At 36.7% G+C, this 26,522-nt stretch overlaps 1 protein-coding gene across 13 annotated transcripts in view; it reads right to left on the reverse strand.

Annotated features, from left to right (window-relative positions):
• The window catches only part of CASK (calcium/calmodulin dependent serine protein kinase), a 203,427-nt gene that overhangs the window by 33,461 nt on the left and 143,444 nt on the right, over positions 1-26,522 (reverse strand). For 12 of the 13 annotated variants that reach the window (XM_064646911.1, XM_064646909.1, XM_064646902.1 and 9 more), the window contains 4 exons: positions 11,797-11,874; positions 10,391-10,471; positions 4,707-4,895; positions 4,109-4,187 (listed from right to left, as the gene is read on the reverse strand). In XM_064646911.1, the coding sequence (XP_064502981.1) occupies positions 4,109-4,187; positions 4,707-4,895; positions 10,391-10,471; positions 11,797-11,874 (427 nt within the window). Of the gene's footprint in view, positions 1-4,108; positions 4,188-4,706; positions 4,896-10,390; positions 10,472-11,796; positions 11,875-21,073; positions 21,093-26,522 lie in introns of those variants that run through there. The other variant, XM_064646913.1, reaches the window with a different exon arrangement.

Genomic DNA, 26,522 nt, shown 5'->3' on the forward strand with positions numbered 1-26,522 from the left:
CAAAAGCTCAACAGGGAGAAGCACCAAATGAATTATCTTCAGGATTAGAAGCAACCTAGGAGGCTTTTTGAATGATAATTTCTGACTTAAGTAGCTCAAACCCACCTAATTCTCTAGCAGTTCTCACAAAAACCCTTCCATGGTTTATTATTAGTCAGAATAGGTTTTCCATACATAATGAAATATGACAAGACCATTTACTTCACATATTTTCCTTTCTGCTGTATGATTTAAAGAATTTGTGCAACTATACTCTTCTAAATACTGTACTTCATACAATTACTGTACCTATTATAAATAATCTTACTCTGAAAACAAGGAACTGGCAAACATTTCCTAAACTAAAACACAGCTATAGAAAATTACCTGAAAAAAAGGCCAATCAACTACAATCCTGAAAACCCCTTAGAATTCTTTTTCTGAACCAAAATTATTTTTCCAAAGAATACGATGGAAGCAAAACTTTCAGCTGGTACAAACATAAGAAAATCAAACTGTGTGCCTGCTAAACACAAGCACAGCCTGAACCAAGGAGAAGAATCCTGAAAAGCTCTGTTGCCCTGATTCCCACTGGTCTCTCTTCTGTGAAACAGCAGCTCACTTGGCAGTGCTACAGGAGAGAGCCCAGAGTTTACAAAAACTTTCAGTACTCTAAAGAGTAACTTGTTCAGCCAAATTAAATACTCTGAACAATTCAACAGGGGCTGATCTGCTGATAGTGAAATTATAAAAGAGGTCTAATCACAATTTTTGTCCCAATTTTCTCTTCAGTGGAAAAATTATCACAGTTAATAGTTCACTGAATGGGAATCCAACAGTCCTGCATCTGAATTTCAAATTAATCTAGTTCACATCTAGAATATTAATGATCAAATATCTAGTGAAACACTTTGAAAGTTCAGTTTTGTCAGACTTTCTGAGGAAAGCATTCACTACTTGATTCTTTAAAAATTATTCTAAAAAAAAAAGGGGGGCTCTGTGTTGACTCCATCATGCCAAAATTTAACTGTGTTTGAAATAAGTGTAATTGTTCTTAAACAATAATACTGAATCAGAAAGACCATACTGCCTGGAATAGTATAAAGATTCTTTGACATTATTCAAAACATAAATCTGATAGAATTAAATATTAGAATGAGAATCAGATTCAGTAATATCCCTGTATCAAATCATTGCAATAGTGCATGCAAATAAAATTCCCTCTTCTGGAGCATTCCCCATTTCTGCTACTCTGACAGAAGTGAATATTGTCATGTTCAGGACTGTAAAGGAACAGCAATACATAAAAGTTGGGAATAAAGCATGGACATTAGCAGCAGATGGTCATTCTCTTTTGTGGGGGTGGATGCAGTGATAAATCACAGAAAGACATTTTCAATCTGAGGGGAGAAAGGTTTATCATTTGCTGAAACATTTTACTCTTTAAAAATATTGTTGTTGGAAAAGTGTTCTAGACATCTTTGAATAACAAGCCTTCTCTAACATTTGTAACTCCTATGATACCTTTGCTTAACCAGATTTTGGCTGGTTTTGGTTCCTTTTCTGTTGGCAATGCAGCGTTTATTTACAATTTAAGTTATTCAGGACTTAGTGGTATATAATACATCTGTAATAGCAAAGAATAGATATATCTCTGAAAGTAAATGATTTCCTCCTTTGTCTTTACAAGAGAGAGTGAGGACAGTTTGAGGAAGTGCATGCTCTTGCTCTGCACATAAGTATGAGAAATCCCCCCCTTTTAGGAAGAAGACGGAACAAAATCTTGGATTCCCTATTCGGAAACATATTTAGTAGCCATAGGAAAATTCTGCAGCTTGGAAAATGAAGGGTTGTGAACATATAATCATAGTTTCACAGAGATTTTGTTAGAATTGAATAAACCTTATCAAGGGTAACTGTATTTTAAAAACCGGTGTCAATTTGACATTAAATCACTTTAAGAACGTAGCACAGACAACGCACAACTGCTGTTTTTCTGTTGAGGTTAAATGGGCAGCCAATGGTCCTCTCTCTTCTTTGGAAATCTTTTTAAATGCCATATTGGGACCTCTTCTTAAGTGCATCTTAAGAATGAATTCACTTTTAAGCACATAAGCTCCAAAATCAGTCAGCAGCAAAGAACGCACGGGTTAAGGTACTGAAACCTGCTGAGAGATTTGGCTCTATACAGATCCCCTGAAAATAATATTTATGGTATGAGCAGTCTAAACAAAATCCACAGGTAGAAAGTAAATGGACAACTCAGCAAAGTTAAGGCACAGACTCCAAGGTGAAAGTTAAGCCTGAGATCTATGATACAATTAATTTACTTGTCCTAAAAAAGCAGACAAGTCAATAAAAAGACAATTTTTAATGACTGAAACTGGTGTTTAATTTTCATTGAGCTGAATCCTCTGAAAGGTGCAAGTAGATAGAATCTTTAAAAGTCTCTTCCCACTTTAACTCCCCCACCTTTTGAATAAGAACAATTATAATCAGCAGGATTAGATACAGCTGCCACAGAGATAGGAGGCTACTTCACAGCAGCTATTTTGTGATTGGGAATTGTGCAGTTTGTACTTAATATTGCTGAAATTACACAGTTCCTGTAACCCTCTCAGTAGATTTATTATCCACTCATTGCTGGCAGTTTTCTATACAGCAGACAGCAGAAAAAATTACATAACACCCCTCGAAAATCAATATGAGCCACAGACCTTATCAACAGTATTCAAAGAAGGTGCTTGAGATCACTGTCAAATTACATTTGCATTGTTCTATTCAATAAAAATATTCTAAATAAAGGTATGTTGAATGAAGAAGTGAAACCAAGAGGCATCTAGAACACCAACAAAATTGGAAGCATTAAAAAATAATGAGTGACAATACTGAAGTATACTTTACTTTCAGACTAGACCTATGGACAGAAGAGCTACATTAGTGAGATGAAGCATATAGAGAATAGGTTGTATTTCCAAAATCTTTAGAAATAAAAGACACTGCATAATGAGAAAGAACAGAGTTTTAATGGGCACAGTTGGATTTTTTGCTCAGCTTTAACAGGTTTTAAAAGTTTCATTAGCCTCATTATGGAACAGCCATGTGAAACAATACTCTGCAGAGCATCACCACTACCTAAGCAGAGCTGAAAGAAAACCTTCTTCCTGGGAATCTTAAAGCAATCTCCTTTTAAAACTCACTTTTAGATGCCAAATAAATTTTGATTTAAAAGGTCCTCTAAAAAATATAGCTCTATCTGAATTGCATCTTTGGTTGTATGAAATCTTTTCTCTTTCCTCCTTCTTGACAGTTTTTACCAACATTAATGAGCTGAAGTGAATGTTTTCTCTTCCTAATTGCCTGCTCCTAGGTTCCTCTGGAATAGAACAGCAGGCTAGAGGGAACTTTGGGCTGAAAAATGATGAAATATTTTGTGTTCATCAAAAGAAAAAGATGGCAGTCCAAAAAAGTTAAAGTAACCCTTTTAAGGGTGCAATCCAAACTTGCAGCTAGCAACACAGCAGGAAAGTTCATCTGTTTAAAGTAGGAGAAAACCCTGTTATTTTTGACATGTGATCTGGAAACACAGAATAGAGTAAAGGAGAAAACTGGAGATGAGAAAAAAATGCATGTTTGCACAGTTTGTTATAGCAGTGAAAACTGAAAATAAAGAGTCAAGTTCTAGGCACAAGTAATATTTTTATTTCAAAAAACATTTTTGTAAGCCTCAACTTAAAAAATACAAAGGTCCTCAAGAATTGTATTGGACAAAGCTCTTTCATTTTTGCAAGGAAAAGTATTGTTACTTGTCTAGGGATTTTTTTTAAACAGAAGATAAAATAAGCACAGCTCCATCCAGAAATTATTGGCATTTGATTGTCTTGCTGAGCTATAATCAGTAATAGTATAGTAATTATCCTAATTAAGACCTAAATGAAACACAGTGGGCCCTGACCTCAAAACGCTGGCAGATATCTGGAAGGTAACTAAAGCAGTTAGCAGAGTCCATGCAGATACAGAGGTGCACTGCTATGGAATAGCAGCCATCAAAATGAGGAGTATGTACCATTACACAGTTTGTACAAAATTACTGTGTTTGAAGACAAAACTGCTCATGAGACGTGCTCACCTTGCCGGTGAATCATTCCTCCGTGCATAATTCTTGCCACGATGCAATGGTTCAGCTCATTCATTTTTAAAGTGATTCCCTGAAAAAAAAAAGAAATGTTTATACTTTTAGAAATAAACCACTAAGCACTGTGATTCTTGAGTGGTTAAGAACAGTCACTTTTCCTAAAAGCTTGAAGGCAGGGTACAGATTTTGAGATTGAAACAAAATCTTTGTCATTCAAATACGGGCAGCAAAAACAGATACTATTTATAAGTGAAGATGCAACACTTTAACTTAAAAGCGTATAAGATTCTGGTTTGTTAAAGACGTGAGTTTGCACTGAAGTGTGAAGTGTCCAGTTTGGTTTAAAGCTTAATTTGCTATAATTACTACGAGGTTGACTTAAACAAAACCAGCTCTAGTGGTACAGTGTGAATGCAGACATAGCATTTCAAATTAAGAACACAGACAGGAGGACAATTATCTACAATGGCTGCTGAACTATTCCGGTCTGTTGGCAACCCTACTTCAAAGCGCAGAAATTGTCCTCAAAATCATTGTAATACTGGTCTTCACCAGCACAGAGTCAAGAAAAACACTGAGGTTCCATCCATACCATTGGTTCATCCGTGTTCTTCTGGAACTGCACCAGCCGAACCCGCGTTACGTTCTCCATGTCCATGTCGCCGTTGGCGCTCTCTGGAGAATCCCCGTTTAAGTATGGAGAGGTGGGAGGAGGGGTGACCCTCAGCGCTTCGTCACTGTAAACTTCATGTGCCACTACATCATGAGTTTGAAGTAAGGCCTAGAGGAGATTACAGCAACAAAACATCAGACTTGCATCACCTCCGATGTCCCCCGCTCATTGCCTCTAAGCATTTTTGAAGCTTTTCAGAAATTAAAGGAAATCCAAGATATTTGTGCCTCGCTTTCTATATAGGAACTTTCGCCTTGAAGGAGTCTAAGATAAACTTCATCAGACTGTAAATGCAGGCAGACATACCTAGCATTTAAAATCAGCATGAGTTAACACGTTTTTTTACCGCAGACACATCAATGAGAATGATGCTGCCTCCCTCTCCCTCACCTTCTCAACAGTTGCAAAGTGCCAGAATGAAGCCATCTTTATATGCACAAACACAGAACTGGGAATTTACCTTTCTGAGCAAACTATTCTATAACAATTATTCTATTAAAATGGAAAGGTATTCAGATCCCATGGCATTTCATTCTAATAAAGGCAGAGTGTAGATCAGTACTGACTGAAAGAATGAAATACTGGTCTTTTTGTTTACTAGCAAAATTGCTTCTGTACTCTCCCCTACCCCTAGAGCAGGGACACAGCACCACTACACTGCGTTCAAAATGCCTGACAAAAACTGCATTGTAAACCAACAAACTGCTCAAATACTACTTCACTAGCTTTGTTGTTTCTTGATGCAAAGAATGATACAACACATAATTGATCAAACGTATTGAAATATCTTTGAGAAGCAAAACAACCAACTGTGTAAGAACTCCAAGCTGGGGCAAAGACATGAAGCTTGTATAACTGCAAAAAGGGTAACAAGTAATATGAGATAAAAGTTGGACAAAGCATAAATATTAGCAAACCAGTATTCAACAGGATCAGACTTTTTTTATGGAAAATTCCACTGTTCTCCAGGATACCTTCAAGAGCCACACATCTCATCCATTTCACATTTCCATTCAACTCTTAATAATGAGTATATTATAGACAACTTGCTTCTGTCCAAAAACTAAATCCAATTCATATGTGAACATGCTGGCACTACTCCTACAGTAATCAAGGACAGAAACAGATCTGCTTTTAAACCCAAAGGGATGGGTTTCCCAGACAAGAATTGATAAATCCAGTCTAGTTCCTACAATATCTCTATAAAAGTAGAGGTATGAGCCACCACTGCTGTTAGGTCAATCTATATTATAGTTAACATCTTTTTAATTTTCATTTAAATGCTCACAGCTCTTAGCTTGCAAAACTCATCAGTCTTGCAAGGCTTGAGATTGACCATCTAGAATTTGTTCTGGCAGAGAACCCTGACTCTGCAACATCTTAGTCTTCAGTTAAAGTGTTCATGCAAAACTTACACTGCAAAATGTACAGAAAAATCCCTAGAAGATGTAGAAGTGGAACCCAAGGCAGAAATGGGGTTTTAATGGCCTCTACAAAATCCTAAATTTGTTCCCAAGGTAGCACTTCTGAAGTGTACCATGTTATAAAAGATAATTTCACTAGAGTTGGGAATTCAGCATTGTAACGATGGAATGGAATTCCCTAAACTAACAATGCTCTGCCCACATTCCCTCCTGTTCTTTTAGTCTTTCAAGCTCACCTACACAATTATTATTTTTAGTTAAATATTAACCTGTATCTGCACTTTCTATTTTTCATCTTATTTTGAAAAGCACTAAGCTAAAGCTTGCAACAATTCCTCTGCACTGGTCTGCAATACTGAAGCAACATTTTATATTAAGATCTTAACATAAGTTAAACCACTTTAGCAAGGTTTACTTAAATTTTGACTTATTTAATTAGGTGTCAATTTATGTGTGAATACTCCAATGAAGGTTTAGGAATTTAGCTTAATTCTCATTCCAGTATCTGAAAACTGTTTGCAGTTGTCCCAAACAGGACGAGAGCTGATGTTACAAAAAGCATCCATTGTAGGAGTGAGTGTGGTCTTGGCTCTGTAACAGAGTAGGATTATTTCCTGTGATTCCTTCAGCTCAACCTACTCAAAGCTACTTACTCAACTTCACCATCCCTGGAGGTATTTAAAAGTCATGCAGATGTGGAGCTGAAGGACATGGTTTAGTGGTGGACTTGGCAGTTCAGACTCGATAACCTTGGAAGTCTGTTCCAACCTAAACAATTCTGTGATTCTGTGCCCCCTGTAAATGTTACACACTCCATGCTTTAGAATTACATTTCTTATGTAATTCAGGGCCTTACATTTGTTTCACATCAAGCATTTTCTTTGCTTGATACTATTTTTAGCAATAATAGGCACCTTGTAGGAGCTTAAAATAGGGCACTTTGAACATTATTAAAGGTCGATTTTACTAGATGACTTCTGAATGTGTTAACAAAAATTAACACAAATTCAGAAACAGCAGACATTAAAGTACAGCAAGCTCAATTTAAATATAGGAAACATTTAATCAAAAGATTGCTATTGACTTTACTTAAGGATACTTGTTTTCTGTTAATTTTGATAATTTAGATTTTATTTCCCGTCTTTTTCCTTTGCAGAATACGATAATCTTGCTAAAAATAAGTTTAATGAGAACAAGTACTTTCTACCATATTGCAGGATCACTGTCTGCAGAGAGGAGTGTAGGAAGGCACATGATGATGGATAAAACTTCAATATGTAATTAAGTAAAAGTCTCCTAGAACAGCGAATGCTTAAATTGCTGCAACATGCCAAACATACATAATAGAATCTTTTAGAGATGAAACTGGAATGTTTGAAAAACTACTGGAAGTTGTATAATGGAAAAAAAGCTCCTTGAAATGCATACTTAACAAATGAGGTATTTGATAGTATTTTAAAGAATTATTAAATTAATTAGCTGCTGAAAGACCTTTATACAAAATTTACATACACTTCTTTAAATTGTTAAGTGTGTACAGATTAAATTAATAATTTATTCCTGTACCCATAAGACGCATGAGGGTAAAATAAAACCAAACCAACAAAACCCCTTGAACTCAAAGATCTCAGTTAAAACACATATTTTATTGCCTTTGGTTCTGTAAAGGCCTGTACAGTCTAACCCACTAACACTGTGGCTAAGTAAACAAGACAGACTACACTCTTTTGTCTTCTTAGGGATACACGTTAGATAATAACATAAATAATAGTAAAATAGTCTGTTATCATACAGGTGTTAATGCACATGATCCTACTTATTACACCTTATTGCTTCAGTGTCTGTGCATTAATAATGAGAGTATTGCCCTGTGCAATTGCTGGCAAACACATGGAGTGTAGGCTGACAATATTGTTTTGTACAACTACTCCCTTTCCTTACAGTCTCCATTTTAAAGGCTTTGGCTCTGAAGGGAAATTTGGCAGAATACAACAAACACAAGCATAACTTTGTTAAGGTCTGCAACCCCCACAAAGGTGCATCTGGAAGCTGGTGTGGGAATGATGGGAGAGGATGGAGTTGCTCCTTTGACATCTGGAGACTCTGCGGTATCTGCACTCTACAGGTGTGGATCCACACCAACTTTTGCTGGTTTAACTGCTACTTTACACCCCTCCCTAACCCAAACTGTTTCTGTTCCTATGCCCATTCTGGCTCTGACAGTATTCCTGTTATCCTAAATTCTTTTTGCTAAATGGATTGAGGTTTTTTTGAGCAATTTTCTACTAGTTTAGCACAGTGCTGAAGTGCAGTTTCAGGTGAATGCCAGAACAACTGCAAGGGAGAGGATGAAACATGGGAAGAAGGGATGATGTGATTTCAAAAAAACAGCAATTTAGCTTGGGATGCCATAGACTAATTTGCTGAAATTACTACTCATCAAAAATAGTTGTTATGGAATTGCAGCTTATTCCTTATAAAAACCCACTTTTTATACAATTGCAGCAAAAGAATTCTGACAGATGGTTTTAAATTTATGATATCAGGAAACAGAGATAGCTATAAAAGAGGATTTTCAACTCATTTTCCTGTCACTTGATTTGATACATGAAATTTCAATATACCACAATCATTTTTACTGATGCCTGCTCCAAAATAATTTATACTTAAAGAATGCTCCTTCTCCACAATGCCTAATGGTTTTGCAACAGTGTGGTAATTACACACAAAAAAGGTAAATCAAACGAACCCGTCAGATTCCAGATAAAGAAGTTGAGTACCAGTGAGGTTTTTTTTTTTAATCTTTCTTACAATGCAGCTGAGTACCATTCCATCTTGTTTTATGTTCTATTTCAAGCAAGTATTCCTGTTAAATGTTGAACCAGAGCTGTTACAAACTTCAGGATAGATACCATCTCCAGGGAATAACATCAGTGTGTTGCTGAGCACACACAGAATAGCCAATGTCTGCATTAGCAATTAGTGCAATGAAATAGGAGTGAATCCAAAAGTAAAACAACTGGATTAGTGAGGACCTGATGTACTGAACACATTGCAGGGGTTTTTACTTATTCCATCTTGCCCTGTGGACTGAATGTCCATCAGCTGCTGGGTTACACTGGCTCCTGGCACACATCTTTGAGTGTAATTTTGTCTGAAAAGAGTCAGTTTGCACGCTCTGAGACCCTTATGTGACACAAGCCAAAGCACTGTAAGGGCAATCAGGAGATTCACTTCAAAAACACACTCCTGATCCAATTTAAAGTACTAAAATAAATGCACCCAAAGCTACAGTGGCCATCAAAAGAACACACTGGGACATGCAGCTATCCAGATTTCATCTGATACCTGAGTAGGAGGTTGGTTTCAGCTCACTCTTTCCTGGAATTAGGTTTATCCTTCAGACTTACAGTAATTCAGCTTTCAGGTGAGCAAACTCCACAAAGCCCCCTGCATATAATCCTTGTGTTAGGGAAAGTCAAGTTCATGATTTCAACTGACAAGAGTGTATAGCAGATTTAAGCAAACACATTTATTTCTGAACTTATGAACTTGATCTACAGCACAAACAAAAGAAATCCCTCAAGTATTTTCACCAGACTGGACTTCAGTAACTTGAACCAAGATATTAAGCAGCCACATCCCTGAACTTAGGACAATTACTGCTCATAAATCAGATTTGGGAAATGCACACAGTAGAAGCTGATAAGTAACACAAACTCATCAGACTGTACAAGCTATTGATTTATTATAAAATAATATTAAAAAAACACTTATTTTGCAATGAATTTACACACCTTTATTCTAAAAAGGCCTTGGGAAAAAGTAAAAGGAGGATCCCAGCTCTACCTATGGATATCCAAAAGGATTCATTCTTCTTTCTATGTGCAACACAGCTCCCCCAAAAGACAGTGAAACTGCTCCATAATGAGATTACTTCAAACTACTGACAGTTTTCAGCACAGTAATGAGGACTAAAAGTAGCAGCAATAGTAATTCTTTTGCCAGACCAGCAGATTAGAAACACTTATTAACAGGTATATTGTATGCAGTTTCATCACTTAAGAGATTTTAAAGAGAATGTACTGAACTTAGGTTTTTTAACATAAAGAATATAAAAAACCAAGCCAAAACAAAAAAACCCCACCCAACAAACCAACAGGAGTAGAATTTGCTTACCATGAAATGAGGTTGTGTTAAAATACGCTTTAGCTCCTTTGCATCATTGTTCTCTGGGTAACATGAAATTTCTTCCAATACCTGCAAGATAAGCAGGAGAACTGCCCCTAGTAACTTTCTTTTAAATAAAGTTATTAAACAGATGAAAGCCCTCACTGCTCAGTCAGAGGATCTCCAAAACGATTACACAAACCAACATTTTCTGACAGGAAAGGGCTTAGGAGAATGTGCCCCTGCCCTGCGAGAATAAAATACCTCATTCCAATTTTCTCTCTGAAACAGATTAAAGCAGAAATTTGAAGGAAACATTTGTTCTTTTTTTTTTTTTCAATTGACAGTATTCCTCCAACAGCTAAATATATGGAGACAGAAATGAAGTGCTAATAGGTGACACACATGACCACCACCAGGTGTTACTTTCGCACATGGGCTCAATTGGTTTAAAAGCAGAATTAAAAACACTCATAAAACTAATTGTTAAAAGGCATCAAGTGTAGGTGGGCCATCTGCTACCCCATCTCCAAGCTCCATATTTTATAAAACCTGAGCCATACGTCATCTTATCACTGGAGAAGGAGTAGGGAGTAAATGAGCTTGAAGTCCTTTGCCTGCAACCAGATTCTTACACCTTTATTTTCACATGCTTGGACAATAAAAGCATGTGAAAAGACTATTTTGCTTCTGGAAGCACATCCCAGGATTAACTGCCAGAAAGTTTTGCAGAATAGGACTTCAGGATATCTATCAGTGTGAATTCAGTTATTACATAGAGTTATAAAGTCTTCCTGTTTGTTCTATTTCGATACCACTATAAACAGTGTTTTCCTATGACATTGCCCCCAATGACCATACTAATTTTTACTGGTAATATATAATAAAACTTCTTTTTTAATACTTGCAATAATGAACAAATAAAATACTATTTGCCAGGTATAAAAAATTAGGAACATCTGTGCCTATATATCTTTGGTTTCAGTGGGCCACCCTCACTGCACTTCCTGTTCTGCTCGTCTTAGACCTATCTAAGATAAACTTGTTCTTTCAATTTACAAAGCTGATACTTTTTTTTTTGTGACTAAGCCATATAAACATCAAACTTCTGCTGCAGATGAACAAACTGAACATTAAATATGCTGCAATTACCCGACAGAAGGGTTTCTTTTAACACTGCTACTGTTGTAACAAAGGTTAAATGATTAAACTGAGTAATATTCATAATCCTTACAGACATAATGGAATTCTGCAAGTTTATACAACTTGTTACTTCACTTTAGTAAGCAATGGTAGCATTCCAGAAAATAATACAGATAATGAACCAAAATGCAGATCTTAATGAAGTAAAATAATTTCCAGTTTAAATACAATCAAACTTTCAAAGTAAAAACAATATATTTTAAAGCCATTACCTCTTTGGCTCTCTGTACAGCATCACTTGGAGGATTCCTGATTTGTGGTGAAGATTTTGTGTTTATTTTGTCATAAAGCTGAAATAACAAGAAAACAAACTACTGAAATCATATGCTACTTTAAAATAAATTGGTGAGTGCTTACAATAGCCTGCCTGTGTTACCAGGATTAGGATGACTGTTAAACTGCAAAACCCACAGATGTTTTGTATACAAAATCTAGCAGCTTAGGGTTTTGGCTTTTCATTTTTAAACATTTCCTGATTCGAACAGTGCCATAGATTCAGAGTTCATAGGATGACATGGGAAAGTTCAAGAGGTTAAGGGATTCTGCAAACCTCCCATGCCTTTTCCACAGATTTACAGAAACTATATTCTTCTACTAGAAGTGTTCCTATGAATCTTGAATAAATGCTGTAAATCAGACATTATGCTGTAAAAACAAATTAATCTGCATATCCCACTTGTCTCAATAAATCAAACCACTGAACATTTTGAACAGTAATCTAAATAAACTTCAGGATATGGGAAAATGCTCTTAAAGATAGAACCCTACAAAAGCCAAAGACTTGGGAGAAGAGAAAAACAAGCCTTCCAAGAAGGGGTGCTCACAAAAAAGAGTACCCTTATTTTATTTGTATCTTCCACTAGACAGATGAATGCCAATGTATTTAAAAAGGCTATTGTAAACCTTCCAGGTTCATTATTTAAAAAAAAACAAAACAACTTCTAAAACCCATACAACTATGTAAAACGCAATAGGAAAAAGAACTTCAGTTTCAAACTAGGTTCTTTTACAGGTTCTTTTTCATACAAATCTTACAGATTTTGCAAGTTTTAAAGGAATACAAGTATACTTAAGAATAAGCAGGCACTGTAATAGGCAGTATTTTCAAATAAAAATATTTTGGCTTACATTTCAAACAATATAAAGATGGTCATGCCTGTAATTATTTCTTATTTATGTTAGACTACTTCTTTGAAATATAAGACAGAAAAAAGACACAAATAACTATTTTTAGAAAATCACAAGAAATTTTTATTACACCACAATGAGGGTGGTGTAACTGCAACAAGTTGGCCAGGGAAGTTGGGGAATCTCTCAACTTTGGAAATACTCAACATGCAACTGAAATTAAAAACAGTGTATTCAAAATACAAAAGAGACTCCAGAACCTTAATCAAATCCTAACATTGTAAAAGGATGAGTTGACAAGAACCCCCCATTTAGGCTGCTCAGCAAGGAGTTCTCAGGAGCTCCCTCTGTGAAGCCACAGCCACAGCTCCACTGTTTGGCTTAGAATGACCTTGGGTGTTTGAAAAAGGGAATCTTGTAAGGACACAGAATTGCTTTCTTCTCTTTCTCACATGAAACACCATTCAGTTTTAGAAGATACGTAAATTGCTATAAATGCAATCCAACACAATCATAATTTTCCTGTGTTAACAATTCAATGCACATGTTGAACATTTCACCATGATTTGTTACTTTTTCTTAAATAAGTAAAGACAAACTACCCAACTCCAACAACTCCATATTATTAACTTCACACTTATATACCTGTTAGGAAACTGCACCAAGCACAGTTTAGTGAGCAAAGTGCAACAGAAAATGCATGATATCCAACATGAATATTATTGAATGTCTTTTTCTAAAAGTGACACATACATACTGTTTAAGTTTAATGAAATTACAGAAAAGTTACCGTGAAAATATTTTTACTAGTTATTTTCTAGCAAGGGTTGAAAATCTAAGTCACTGAAATTGCTGGTTGCCCTCAAGTCATTATGTTACTGTGATCCAAAACCACCAGCCGTTTACAGAAATAATTTTCTCTCAGGATCATGGGAGAGTTATCTTTAGAGATTAGGAAGGAGGCAAAAAAGAAAGTAGAGAGCAGAGTTCCTCTAAGAATGTTTAGAAAAAAAAAATCAAGGCAAAGTTCAGACTAAACAAGGGTGCATTTATTTTTCTGTAGCTCCTTCATGCTGAGACAGGGCAATTAAATCATCTTCCAGGACTGCTACTTACTGAGATTTGCTTCCAAGGCACTAAACTATTAGGAGGGACTCTGACAGAAAAACCTTCATATTTGCATTAAGGTTTAAAGCCAATACATTACTTAAGTCACATGATTGTGGAGGTAGAAGAGAGCCTCATCTAGAGAAAGGATGTGTTTCTGGTAGCTTCACTAGCACAAGCAGATCTCTTCATTTTGAAATGGTATATTCTAATTCAAGTTAGTTCATGGAGTTTTCAGTTTACAAGGGGACCAGGCTACATATGGTAAGAGGAATAAGGCTTATATTATGCATTAATGCACCAGAACTGTTGAAGAAGTCCCACCTTCTTTGCAATCTTTGAAAAAAGACTGGTTTTGCAATACTTTTCAATATTTTTGCACTTAAATACTAGCTGTAGCAGAAGCAACTTAGAATAAGGAATTTACTGTCATAATTCATCTCTGAAAACTACAAACTTCAAATCTTTGAAGGCAGAGGTTTCATTTAGACACATTAAAAAGAATAATAGTTCCCTTGGACACAAGAATCCAACACATCTTTACACGAACGTTTTACAAAATGCGTAAGAAAACTCCGAATGAAACCTGTTTGCACACACCATAGATTTATGTACTTCTGTGGTAGAGAACACATTCCTATGTGCAGTTAGCTACACAATTTTAATCACAGAAAGCCAGCCTGTTTGCAGTGCTGTCGCCTTTCAGCAGCCCTGGAAATTTGAGTCCTTCAGGGATCACACCAAAGGTGGTACAGAATGAACTGGTTCATTCTCCACTGTTCTCAACAGAACGCATTTCTATGTAATACCAACAGACTTACAGCAGGACAAAATCTGTATGTGCCCTAATTATGGGCTTTCTTTTGCTGGAAGTGTCTATTTTCCAGCAAATAACTCTGTTCCCTCAGCCCAGGAGCCCAACTTCCAAAAATTTCACTCAGCAGTAAGCATAAACATAACAATTAAAAATTTCTAATAATTAAAAAAAATTGTTGTAAAATACAACAGCATTTGTAATGTTTAGCATTTCCAGAGTTTTGAATACTTTGCATCTCAGTCTCACTCCTCAGCACCATAACAGCAGTTATTCTGCATTTGCTAGAAAGAAAATCAAAACTGAGAGCTTGCTCTAGATGATCTTAACAATCCTGATACATTAACAAAACTTGATATAACAAATATATATTGACATTATAGCTAATAAACAACATAGTACTGCTTCTTAAAAAGACAAGTTTTGATTTAAATTTTGCATGCTAGAACAGAAATGAAGAGAATACCCACAAGCTGTAAAGCAGTGCTGCTATCAGTTCCCCAGCTTTTGCAGAGAGAGACTTTTTGTCTTCTGCCTGTATAAAGGGAACTCATTTCTGCTGATATTTAAAGCAGACAGCCCAAAGCCTAATCCACAATCAGGCAGGCGAGACAAAACAACAAACTCCTCTTCTGACTAGTTTTTCAGATGTGCAGAAATTCTTTTTTAACCATTTCCTGCAAGAGGAGTCAGAATACTGTCCCAACACAACTCCCATTCAATGTCCCACTGAAAAATGTAGATATGTCACAAGTAGCAGAAATTTAGCCTCACTGTCTCATTTAGTCTTGAATGTGGTCAAAGTGAGATCACACAGTGAAATCAGTAAGTATTCTACCTATCCAAAATCTGGAAGTTTCTGTGAGGCAAATCAGAAACTTGTTAAAACAAGACCTACTGAACTGCTAGAGTGAAACCACCTACCATCTTTCAACACAAACACACATTTTGTGGGATTCAGTTGCAATTCAGACAGATACTGGGTTGCCAACCTTACATATTAAATTCCCAAACTGAAACATCTAGAAGTGATCATTAAAATATGTCCTTATATATTTTTTTGCTTTCTGAACAATTTAACCATATGCAACACAGTGATATTAGAGGGCTGTTTTTCATCTCTTTTAGGTTTTTGTACCATTTAAAAAATTCTCATGTGGGGGTGCTGCCTCTTGCACAGAAACATTTACTAACAAACAGGTTTGCTGTTACTTCCCACAGCTTCCTATCCTGGTTCTCCATTTACCCCTGAGGTTTCATGTGTTGCAAGTCTGAAAGAAATCCATGATCCACTGAATGAAATAATACTCACAAGCAGTAATATCGAAGGGCTAAAATTAAAGAGCCATTTAGATAATAGCTAGACCACTTCATTCTTTCTTCTGCCAGTTCTGTTTCACATCTCATTTTCCATGCAGAACATTGTTAACGTTCCCATGGGTGCCTCCTTCCTTGGGATTCTAAGCTCTCAAAGAAACACATCCCTGAAACTATCAATTCCTACTGGAAAACACGCTGAGTAACAAGGTCACAGTCACCAGAGGCTTTATCTTCAACTTTGTTTAAAGACAGTTTGCTCTTTTAAACCCTCTGTTTTTCACTGCTAAGGATTGTGCCTGAAGCTCTCTGGTGCCACTTTAGCATCCGAGACCTAACATTTACTTCCCAGTATAATTCCACAGCACAGGTTACAGTCCCATCCCATATCCAAGTCCAAGGCATATTCAAGACTCTACTTAGTACTTCTATAGCATTACAGGTTACAGCCCCTCCATGGGCTGTAACCCCCCACCTTTTCCTTGTGTGACACACAAGTTGCAGAACAGGAGCATGATCAACCTTTGCATTCCAGCATCTTAGTAAAACACAAATGGTCAAGGTTCATTCTGCTGAGGATGAACATAACTTAAAAGACAGAAGGTGAGAGATATGATATGTTTAATTAAGGTGGAAACATGAAATGATTGTAGGTTTCCTTTCAGAAGGAAAGCACTTGCCCCCAACCCCTAAGAAGTGCACAGCCAAAGGACTGTGCAGCATTTCCTTTGTAGTAATCCAATGGGTAAAAAAGAATCCAGAAAGCATTTTTATTGCCTTCACAGGGTCTGTCTATTAGTTACAATTTGGTTACATGACAGCTGGAAGGAAAGGCCACAGGCCTCCACCGGGGTCAGCAACAAGGAAAGATGTCCTGTAGCACTACCACTCAATATTTTATTACATAAATTTTGCATTGACATATTTTATATGCTTGGAAACACCATGGGAACTAGAAGGTTAAGGTATAGAACACTGAGAAGATTTTCCATTCTGTTACATAGCTAAATGTTGTATCTATCTTTTGATCAAAACCTTAAAAAGTGAAAACGTGTCCAAGTTAAATTCTCTCAATAGGTTCTAACGCTGCAGTGGAACTGCAGGCAGTGCTGAACTGTGGGGAAAGCACATGAAGTTCAATCTGAAACTAGGACTACACAAATCTGTGCAGCTCCACACACTGAACCCACTGTGCTGATGTACATGGGCGTGGCCACTTTTTAACTGTTATTTCTTACTTTGCTAGTTTGGACAGGCAGCAAATTTAGCATTTAAAATGATAAAGCAAATATTTCTACTTATGCATATTATGTGGTTTTTTACAGTCTTCATAGAGTAATAAATATTTTTACAGTTTGTTCTAAATCAATCTTTGATCTAATTTTATTTTTTAAAACTGATACAGTTTAAAGCAGATTCAAGGACACATTTATGCTTATACTGATTCAGACCCCATGGTCAAGTGTCAAGAGGTTCAGTAATATCTGATTTGTATATCCTATTTCTTTGCAAGGGGCTAAGTTTAACTTCCAGTGTACATGAGCTACAAACAAATTTTGGCTCTGTTGTAGAATATATTCCTTTTTAGCAGAAACTATCAAGTGCTATGCACTTACTCAAGCCTTAGCACTTCAGAGGTAAATGATCTGAGGAAAGGACTATGTTTTTACAAAATAAACTACAGGGTATGTGCATTTTCACCCCCACAACTGTCATTTTAAATTGTGCCTCTTGATTTGCTTCACATTTACCAAGAAGGTTTCAATTAACCAATTTATTTATTTCAACTTGTCTCACAGAAGTATTGATAATGAAGTTATGCTACTCCTCAAAATCACACAAGACATTTTTCATTCTATTTAATTTCAGGTAGCCCTGAGTGCTTCAGTCATGTATATTGAGTCCAGACTCCAGTGTCTGATAGGATTATGTTGCACTATCAACTAGGACTCTACCCTAGTAATTTGTCTCATATCTTAGGAAAAACCCACATTAATTTTCATCATGAAGATTTTATTGACTGCAGAAGCTGCAGTTCTCAACAAGTGACAGCAGATACTAAAGACATGCCAGGCCCATGTAAACATAGCTTGCCAAAGTGGGAGAGGCTGCAGTTTAGCAAAATGCTAGATCATAAGTGATACTCCTAGGAAAATGTATGTTCTCTCAAATTGTAAAGTTTGGTAAGAAAATCCCGGGATAATCTTAAATAAACACACTTCAAAGTTACAAAACAAAAATTATTTAGATTTAAGTAGATTGAATATGATGTTTTCTTACCTCCTCAAAGGAGGTGAGACCTCTTCAGCTCCTGCTGCCATGAGCTGACTGCAGATACCCAGGGTACCCTCCAGTCCTCCACTACACACAAGACATCCTCAGTACGCCACCTAATCCCTTCTGTTCCAGGAACTCTCTGCCACAAGTCCCTCTGGCTTTCTTTTTTTTTTTTTTTTGTGTCTCAACTCCATTCCTGTATCATAAATCAGATTTTAATCTGTTCACATTGCAAATGTTTTAACTTCTTCTGCAAAGATGAAATACGTAAAACTAGGATGAAATAAAGGTACCGCTTTGCACAGTCCCAAGAAAACTAGCACAGCAATTGGAAAACCAATACAGTGAAGTTCAAAGATCCCAATAAACCCCCCCCCCCACTCTCGTTCTAGAATGTCCTAGAAGTACTGTTGTGAAAGACGGGCTTACACCATTATTTCACAAGGTACTTTAACAGATTAATAATTTCAAGGACACAAAAATCCCATTATCCTACTTTTCTGCATCAGATATCTAATAGAAGCTGATCTTAAAAAAACCAAGGCAAAACAGCTTTTAGAGATGACACCAAGCAGCTGATCAGATAAAAGTAAATGAAAAAGACATTGAGGTGCTGGAACGTGTCCAGAGAAGGGCAAGAAAGCTGGTGAAGAGTCTATGAGGAGCAGTTGAGGGAGCTGGGGGTGTTCAGCCAGGAGAAAAGGAGGCTCAGGGTGGACCTTATTGCTCTCTACAACAACCTGAAAGGAGGTTGTGACAAGGTGGGGGTTGGTTTCTTCCCCCAGGTAACAAGCAGTAGGACAAGAGGAAACCACCTCAGGTTGCATGAGGGGAGGTTTCAGTTGGATATCAGGAAAAATTTCTTCACTGAAAGGGCTGTCAAAAGCACTGGAACAGGCTGCCAGGGGAAGTGGTGGAGTCACCAGCCCTGGAGGTATTTAAAAGATGTGCAGATGTGGCACTTGGGAACGTGGTCCAGTGATGGACTTGGCAGTGCTGTGTTAATGGCTGGACTTGATGATTTTAAAGGTCTTTTCCAACCTAAATGATTCAATAACCAGCAGGGAAAACCAAGCCCTCAATACAGAAAGGCTTTAAAAAGAGTGTTCCATGGACAACACCTTGATACTCCCCACAGAATAAACTTTGCTCACATCTTCCCCCCCTCCCTGCTTCCAGCACAGACTAATGACCAACAGCAGGAACTGCAGACTCAGGTTAGGCCTACATGGGCTTCATTTCCAATTCAGTCAGTTGAATTAACTCCTCATGGTTAGTTCATCACCCTAAAGAAAAGAATGCTAATGACCATGAACCTCACTTCAGGGGGATAAAGAATCCTTAAAACTAGTTAAACCCACAATGATTACAGCAGGTTGGTGAAGAACACAGCTTCTCACCTGCTTTATGATATAGAGCATATCTCGCACCAGGAGGTGATAATGCTGGAGTTAACAATCCTTTTTGTTTCTCCCTACTCATGTAAATTTTTTGCAATGATATACTGAGAATAAAAATGTACTGCAATGAAATCACTAGTACCAGAAGAGTCAACATGCACCAGCCAAGTACTTGAAGAACTGGAAGTAGGAGGCAGCGAGGCCTGACTGACTTCAAAGACAGAAGCAGAGCTTACTGGGCTGTAAGTATATTGCCTTTGGGTTTTTTAATGTAAAATAAGTGTAGACTGAAGTATCATTCTGAAGAAAGCTCCCAGCACGAACAAAGCTGAAGTACTATTCAAGATTTGTAGACTGTATCACAGGTGCTGTAACATTTCTTTATTTTTGTAATTTCTCAGAGTTAAGCCCCAAGCTCCTGGAGAAATAATAAATCTGACAATCTGAAGCTTTATAAGGAAAAAAAACCCCAAACATGACATGTAGCCCTTAGAGTTAAAAAGAAACTGAATCTAACCTGAACTACACACAACATAATAAGAAGTGAAGAAAATGCAGAAAGTTAAATATGAAAATGATCTTTTTTCTCTCAAGACAGTATCAGTGAGGTTAATTAAATGTTCTACAAGTGGTAAGAGTACAATTTTAGTGTTTTTTGACATATCAGGCCCCCCCATAACTTAAAAATACACTGTAATCACGGGAATTTTTAATTCCACATACAAAAAAGAGTCTAGGGATTTATGCTTTCGGAGAAAGATGTGTTGGTGCACACAGACACACACAGGCACAGGCACAATGACACACCATTTACACAGGGAAGATGACATTAGGCCAAGAGGAACGGGCTAAGTAGTGCAATTCCCATCTAAAGCACACACTTTATTAAGCTGAATTTCACTTGATGATTCACCACACCAGTATGAAGCTTATAAATACTCAAAATGACAGAACATTAGGTAAAAAGAGAACAGGTTAAGTGTAGTAAAGTAACTATCACACTGTCATGCAAACTCACACAGAATTTTGTATTGTTGGAAAGTGGCGGATAAATAAATATCTGAAAAATTATTCTCAATCAATATGAAAGTTACTGTTGGTTCTTATTTGTATTAATCTTGGGTTTAAGACACCAACTTATCTATCACTATTATATATTATAAAAGTATGGAACAACAATGCTTTCTGCTCAGAAGACAAAATATAAGGCAAATCCCCTGTATAAATTTGTATGGCAGAGAAACAGGAAGAACAAGGAAACAACGAGGTGATGCTGACTGGCACAGTGATCTACCCACCTACCCAGTAACACAGAAAATGAAAAGCAGAGATATGGAGTTGAAAATGGAAGGTATTTTAGAGAATGATTATGAAATAATGCAGAAGAGATTCTAGAATAGCCTCTGCTTTCAGTGTTCTTTCATACAGAGCTTCTAAAGAAGTTACCTTTCAGAGTACAAATGGACTGCACTGCTGATGATGATCCAGCCCACCTGCTGAAGGAATTCTTCAAACAGTTCTCCCTAAGGCTTGGCCATTGTTCCTTCTGTACTACTTGGGAAAGGAGGTTCCACTGCATGGTGGGACAGTCCCTCCCACTCCCTGGGGCTGTGCTGCCTCTGCTGGACTGGGATAAGAGCCAGACGTGACTCCCCAAATAGCAAGGTGCTTTTCTGCCAACATAGTTTCCTTTTCTTTTTTTTAACAAGTATTTTCCATTTGCTTTTGTCTTACAAACATATGAAATAAAGGATAATTAAAAATACGAAAAGGTGTTTTAAAAATGATAGAGAATTCACTCAAGCATAACATGTTCTGAGGGAGTTTAAGCAAGATGTGTAACATGTAACACACTTTCTGATCTGCTTTTGCAAAAGAAAAGCATTCATGATTCACTAAAACATGTTCCCCTTATAAGTTTTAGCATAATCAGTATTCAAGAGAGTAAGGACCAATGTGGATCCAAAAAACCTTGAACCACACTATATGATTCACATAGAAAGTCATCCTTATTCAAATCAAAACACAGTGAAATTAGATGATTGATGAAAATACTTAAACTTTTTATAAACAGCTGCTGGTTTTATTTTCTGTATAATATGATGGATATTCCATCAGTCTGTTCATGATTTATAGCAAAAGAAAGGAAGAAGAAAATGAAAGCATCCTGAAAATAAAAAACAAAATGTTTTTTGCTTTGTGTTTTCTTTATTTTTTTTATTCCAAAGTAAACAATAAAGTTGTTAAAATAATACACCTTGCTCAGAAAAGAGCAAATCAGGGAAAGATACCTGAAGAGTTGAAAGCATTTTCAAACAGAGAACTTTAGTATCAGCAATGGCTGGACACTGCTGAATAACTGCAACTTCTACAAAAGACATTCAAATTTACTGTGCCAACATCCAGCATCTAGAGGATAAACAGAGCAAACCGAAATAAATGCAGCAGAAAGCTTTAGTCAACAAACTGAGGTTCCAATAACATTCATTCTAGCAAAAGAGAAAATATGTTTCCTTAAAAGTCTGGACTTCAGGACCAAATCTGTTTGGGTGACTGACTTCAAAAGAAATCCTAAGGAAACTCTGAAGTGTGCACAGATGCATGTTCCTTTTAAACATTACCAGCAGCAACAAGGGATAACACACATAAAAATGAGATTCTCTTGAAAAATCAGTATGCCTGAAATATATGCACTGAGAATATAAATTAAACTCAAAATGAAAGAAGTGGCTGCACATATAGACATGATACAAATGGCTACTCCAAATTTTGTTTAACCTCATTTACTTAAAACCACACGTGTGTAATGTGTTAAGCCAGCAAAAGGTAAAATAAACTTCCTTAAAAGCTAGTAACCTTTCTATCACAGATACACTTGCAGAAATAACAACACCTACCTTAACGATTCCATCTATGTAACAAACTTCTTAAATTAACAGCCAAAAGATACCAGCCTAGAGAACTATCTGCCTGAGGACAGACAGATGCAGACAAAGCCAGTAGCACAGAGAGGCCCCAGTCACACAAAAGCTGATATTGTTCTCCCGCTGAGCAAAAATCTCCCTTGTAAATCGAACGACATCTGCATTCAGAATCACCCTCAGAAAGCATCCCTGGAGAGGAGACCAAACTGCTTGACTCAACAGGGGAATGATTTCTCTTGTCTCCTTCAATGTAGGCAGCTGCATGAAACAGCAGCTTCTGGTTTTGCATTTTAGCAAACCTTCCTTCCTTTGATGCACAGATAGAGATGAAACATAATGTGTGAAGATCTCCCTCATTAGGCACAGCCTTGAAGCCCGCTATACTTTTCAAAACAATCATTAAAATCTTTTGTCATGATACAGAACAACAAATGCCTCCAAAATTAGTAACCTCTTCACATTTCTTTCCAAGTTCTTTATCAGTACTGCTGACATAAGTCAGCAATGTCTCCCAGGATCTCTTTCATGACAGTCAATAAAAAAATAATTTAATTCAAGCATTTGATAAGGCTTCTAAAAATCTGTGAAGGGTAATAAAAAAACTGCTTCACTACTTAAATTTAACTCTGTTTTTCCATAAAGTTATTTATATACTTTACTACATTCTTTATCATCTAAATTGGATACCAGAACGAAACAGTCTATAAAGCTTTACATAGTCATAGACCCAGACAGTTCTAAGTCACACACAGGAATGTCCTACATCATTCACCAAAATTTTGATCATCACATTCCTGACAGAAGTAAAAAAAAATAAAACCCACCTCAAATTAGTCTTTTATTTTACAAGAAAGACCAATTACTAACCAATAAATTTTTTAAGATAGTATTTCTAAATGGTTGTTTCTAGAAGGGCCTTTACTCTCCTCATTAAACAAAATTAAGTTTTTAATAATGAATTGTGTAACTTCTGTGCACAAATAAACCACTCAACACAATAGCAGGATTCTGTACAATGAAGAAAAAGACATACAATGAAACTATTCAATAAGCCTACATCAGGATATGCTGCTGTATTGCAGGATTTGGCCCAGAGTGAATATAAACTACTCTCTAAGTAGCTGGCATCTTTTTTCCCCTTGTTTTGAACAGCTTTGGCACTCAAGTAAACCAGAAGAGAGTCTTAAGACAGCAATCACAACAGACATACAGAAATGAATCAACGAAAAACAATCAATGGGATGATGCCTTCTATGGCCTTCAGAGGTGCCTGTCCTCATAACACCTAAGTTAATGAATTACTGAGAAAGAAGACTTTTATTTTGTGATCTGAAAAAAACCCAACACGTGGGTAAACCTGCACCCTTAAAATAAAGATTGCCTTTTCTCATTTAGCCTTCAGAAAAAGTGTTAGTTGAGAAGCAAAATAAGGTATTTTGGCAGCAGGCATGATCTACCCTCACGTGCCTAATCTAAAAATAAGGAGAACTCCTGAGAATGAGTAGGAACATGAGAACAAATTTAACTGTGGAAAACGGCCACGGAAGAGGAACAGTAGTTTAATGCCAAGTGACAGCCACAACTTCACAATAGATTAGAAAATCCCTACTTAGTGGAATATAATGCTTCCTGGGTTACTTGGTCTGGTGGCTTCAGTAGCCCCAAATACTCTGAGAGGAATAAAGAGTTTTCCTGACAGAACTTCATCAAAGTACAGTTGATGAATTTTTCACAGATCTGAGAGAGAAACTAGAATAGTATCAATTAATAAACAGAAACCAACCTCCCACATTCAAGTTACGGACATGAAAAAGCTACCCTTCCAAATAACACTGTCTGTAATTTGCTTCAGTCTTTCAAATATGTATTGCATGACACTCAAACCTTTTAGAATTTCATTTCCTATTATTCTAATTGAAGTATCTTTGGAACGATTCTATCATCCCCCCTCAACATAGCATAATAAAACAAAAATGCTTTTTGATAGCATTTTGTTCTCACAGATATGTTATTATAATGGGCAATGAAATGCATCCCTGTCTGTGTAAGAGAACGACCATGACAAAGAATGGGAAAACTGAACAAATTCATTGCAGTTTTTTCTTGTTTAAAAAGCTACAACACACCATTACAGAAATAACAGGTCATGAATGAAGTACAACAAACCAGACTGGTGCTGTCAAGGACAGGAAAAAAGTAAAAGCATTGCAGAAGCATGAGTTAATGTCTGGTAGACCTGTCATACAGCAAAATACTTAAACCGAGGCCATGTGGTTTACAAAGCCAAAGAAGTTATATGATAACATAATAATGGTTAATAAATATCTAAAACCTTTCTGCATGAGTGACAGAAGTGTTTTGGTACTTATTACACTCATGTTATTCTACCTCTGTCCAGATTTTTTTATTTCTTGTTCATAGTGCCTGATCACCTTTCTATACTGCAGTCTGCAATATAAAAACAGTAATTTAAGCATCTGGAATGCAAGTTAGATGACTTTACACTGGGGAAAAAAAGATTCATATTTAAATGCAAATTGCAAGATGAATTGTTGGAGACAATTCAAGAAAGTCATGAGCTCCTAGTCCCCTCTTCCTGCATGCTTCATGTAATTTTATCCAATGACTGTTCAATGTAAAATGCATAAACAGTTATCAAGAACAAAGATTAGAACTGTAGAGAGTTTGCCAGAGCAATGCCCTCATCACTTAACAGCTAACTAACTATCTCTGCTTCCCCAGCTGTGGTGAGGGGAAGCTTTACCAGCAGCCTTGTGTTCCCAGACAGGCCAGTTCAGAATCCAGCAGCTGGGCCTGCTTCCAGAAGGAAGTATGTGTGGATCTGAATCCTTTAAACTTGAAGAATGCACAGAATTGAAGTGACCCACTATTCATTAATGAAATTGTAACAAGTGCACAAATCATCTACCACATTTTAAAGAGTTTGGACACCAAAGGACCTACAGCACTGTTTATATTCAGATTATACCTCTGCAAAGCTGCATAGAGGAATTAAAGCATTCAACAATTTTTCAGAAACTCCTTAAAGTCTCTACAACCAGAATCATCTACCTGCAGATCAGAGAGCTGGAATGACTCCTGTTCCTGTGAGCCTTCCACAGGGTAAAAACTGCAGACACCGTGTTAGATTTGTGATATTCACTAAGATACCCAAGCCATTCAATTTAAGACATGGTAATAAAATGGTCACCATCCACATGGGCATTTTGGTTTGATTCAGGAGTAAATTTTTGAAATTAATCTTCTGATTATGCCCCCCTACCACATTCTTTGTTTTTCACCATAGAGTGTTACCATACCATATTTACTCTCAAACAACACTAACACAGAAGATGCTGTTCACCTACCAGTCCACAGGACTGCATTACAGCCAGAATAAAGTAAAAGCTCTTAAAATACCCAAAGTCAACAACTGCTTTGTTCCACAAATCTGTTACTGTTGTGTTGTAGTACTTGCTAATGTGGACACAGCCTATGTCTCTGCGAATTTGGGTCCATCCTGAGTTTTTTCTCAGTGCCTTGTGTAGATTGCTTTAGAAAAAGTTGGTCATGTCTGAAACTAAGTCCTCTGTCTTCAACATCCCATACATCCCAGAAAAAACATCACAGAAAGATTCTTCTGCTACTTTTGGACCTGTATTTTAGACCCCAATACTGTGTAGGTACAGAAATCATGATGTGCTTTTGAACTTTCTTCAGTGAGGGTTTTGGCACCGCTGTCTTTTGGAGTAACAGCTCTTGTGAACCACAGAATAACAGAGATTTAAATGACTGATCCTACTGTGTTCAAGTGTAGGAGAGAAATGAGCATACCCAGGTGCTTCACACAAAAAATGTCATCCTTTTAAGAATATCCCTAGAACTGGTCTCAAATTAGTACATTACTTAAAATTAATTAAAATGAATCTGTATAAAGTTGCAATTCACCTTTAAAATAAAACCTGAAATCC

This window comes from Pseudopipra pipra, chromosome 2, assembly GCF_036250125.1.
Source record: "Pseudopipra pipra isolate bDixPip1 chromosome 2, bDixPip1.hap1, whole genome shotgun sequence".
Lineage (NCBI taxonomy): Eukaryota > Metazoa > Chordata > Aves > Passeriformes > Pipridae > Pseudopipra > Pseudopipra pipra.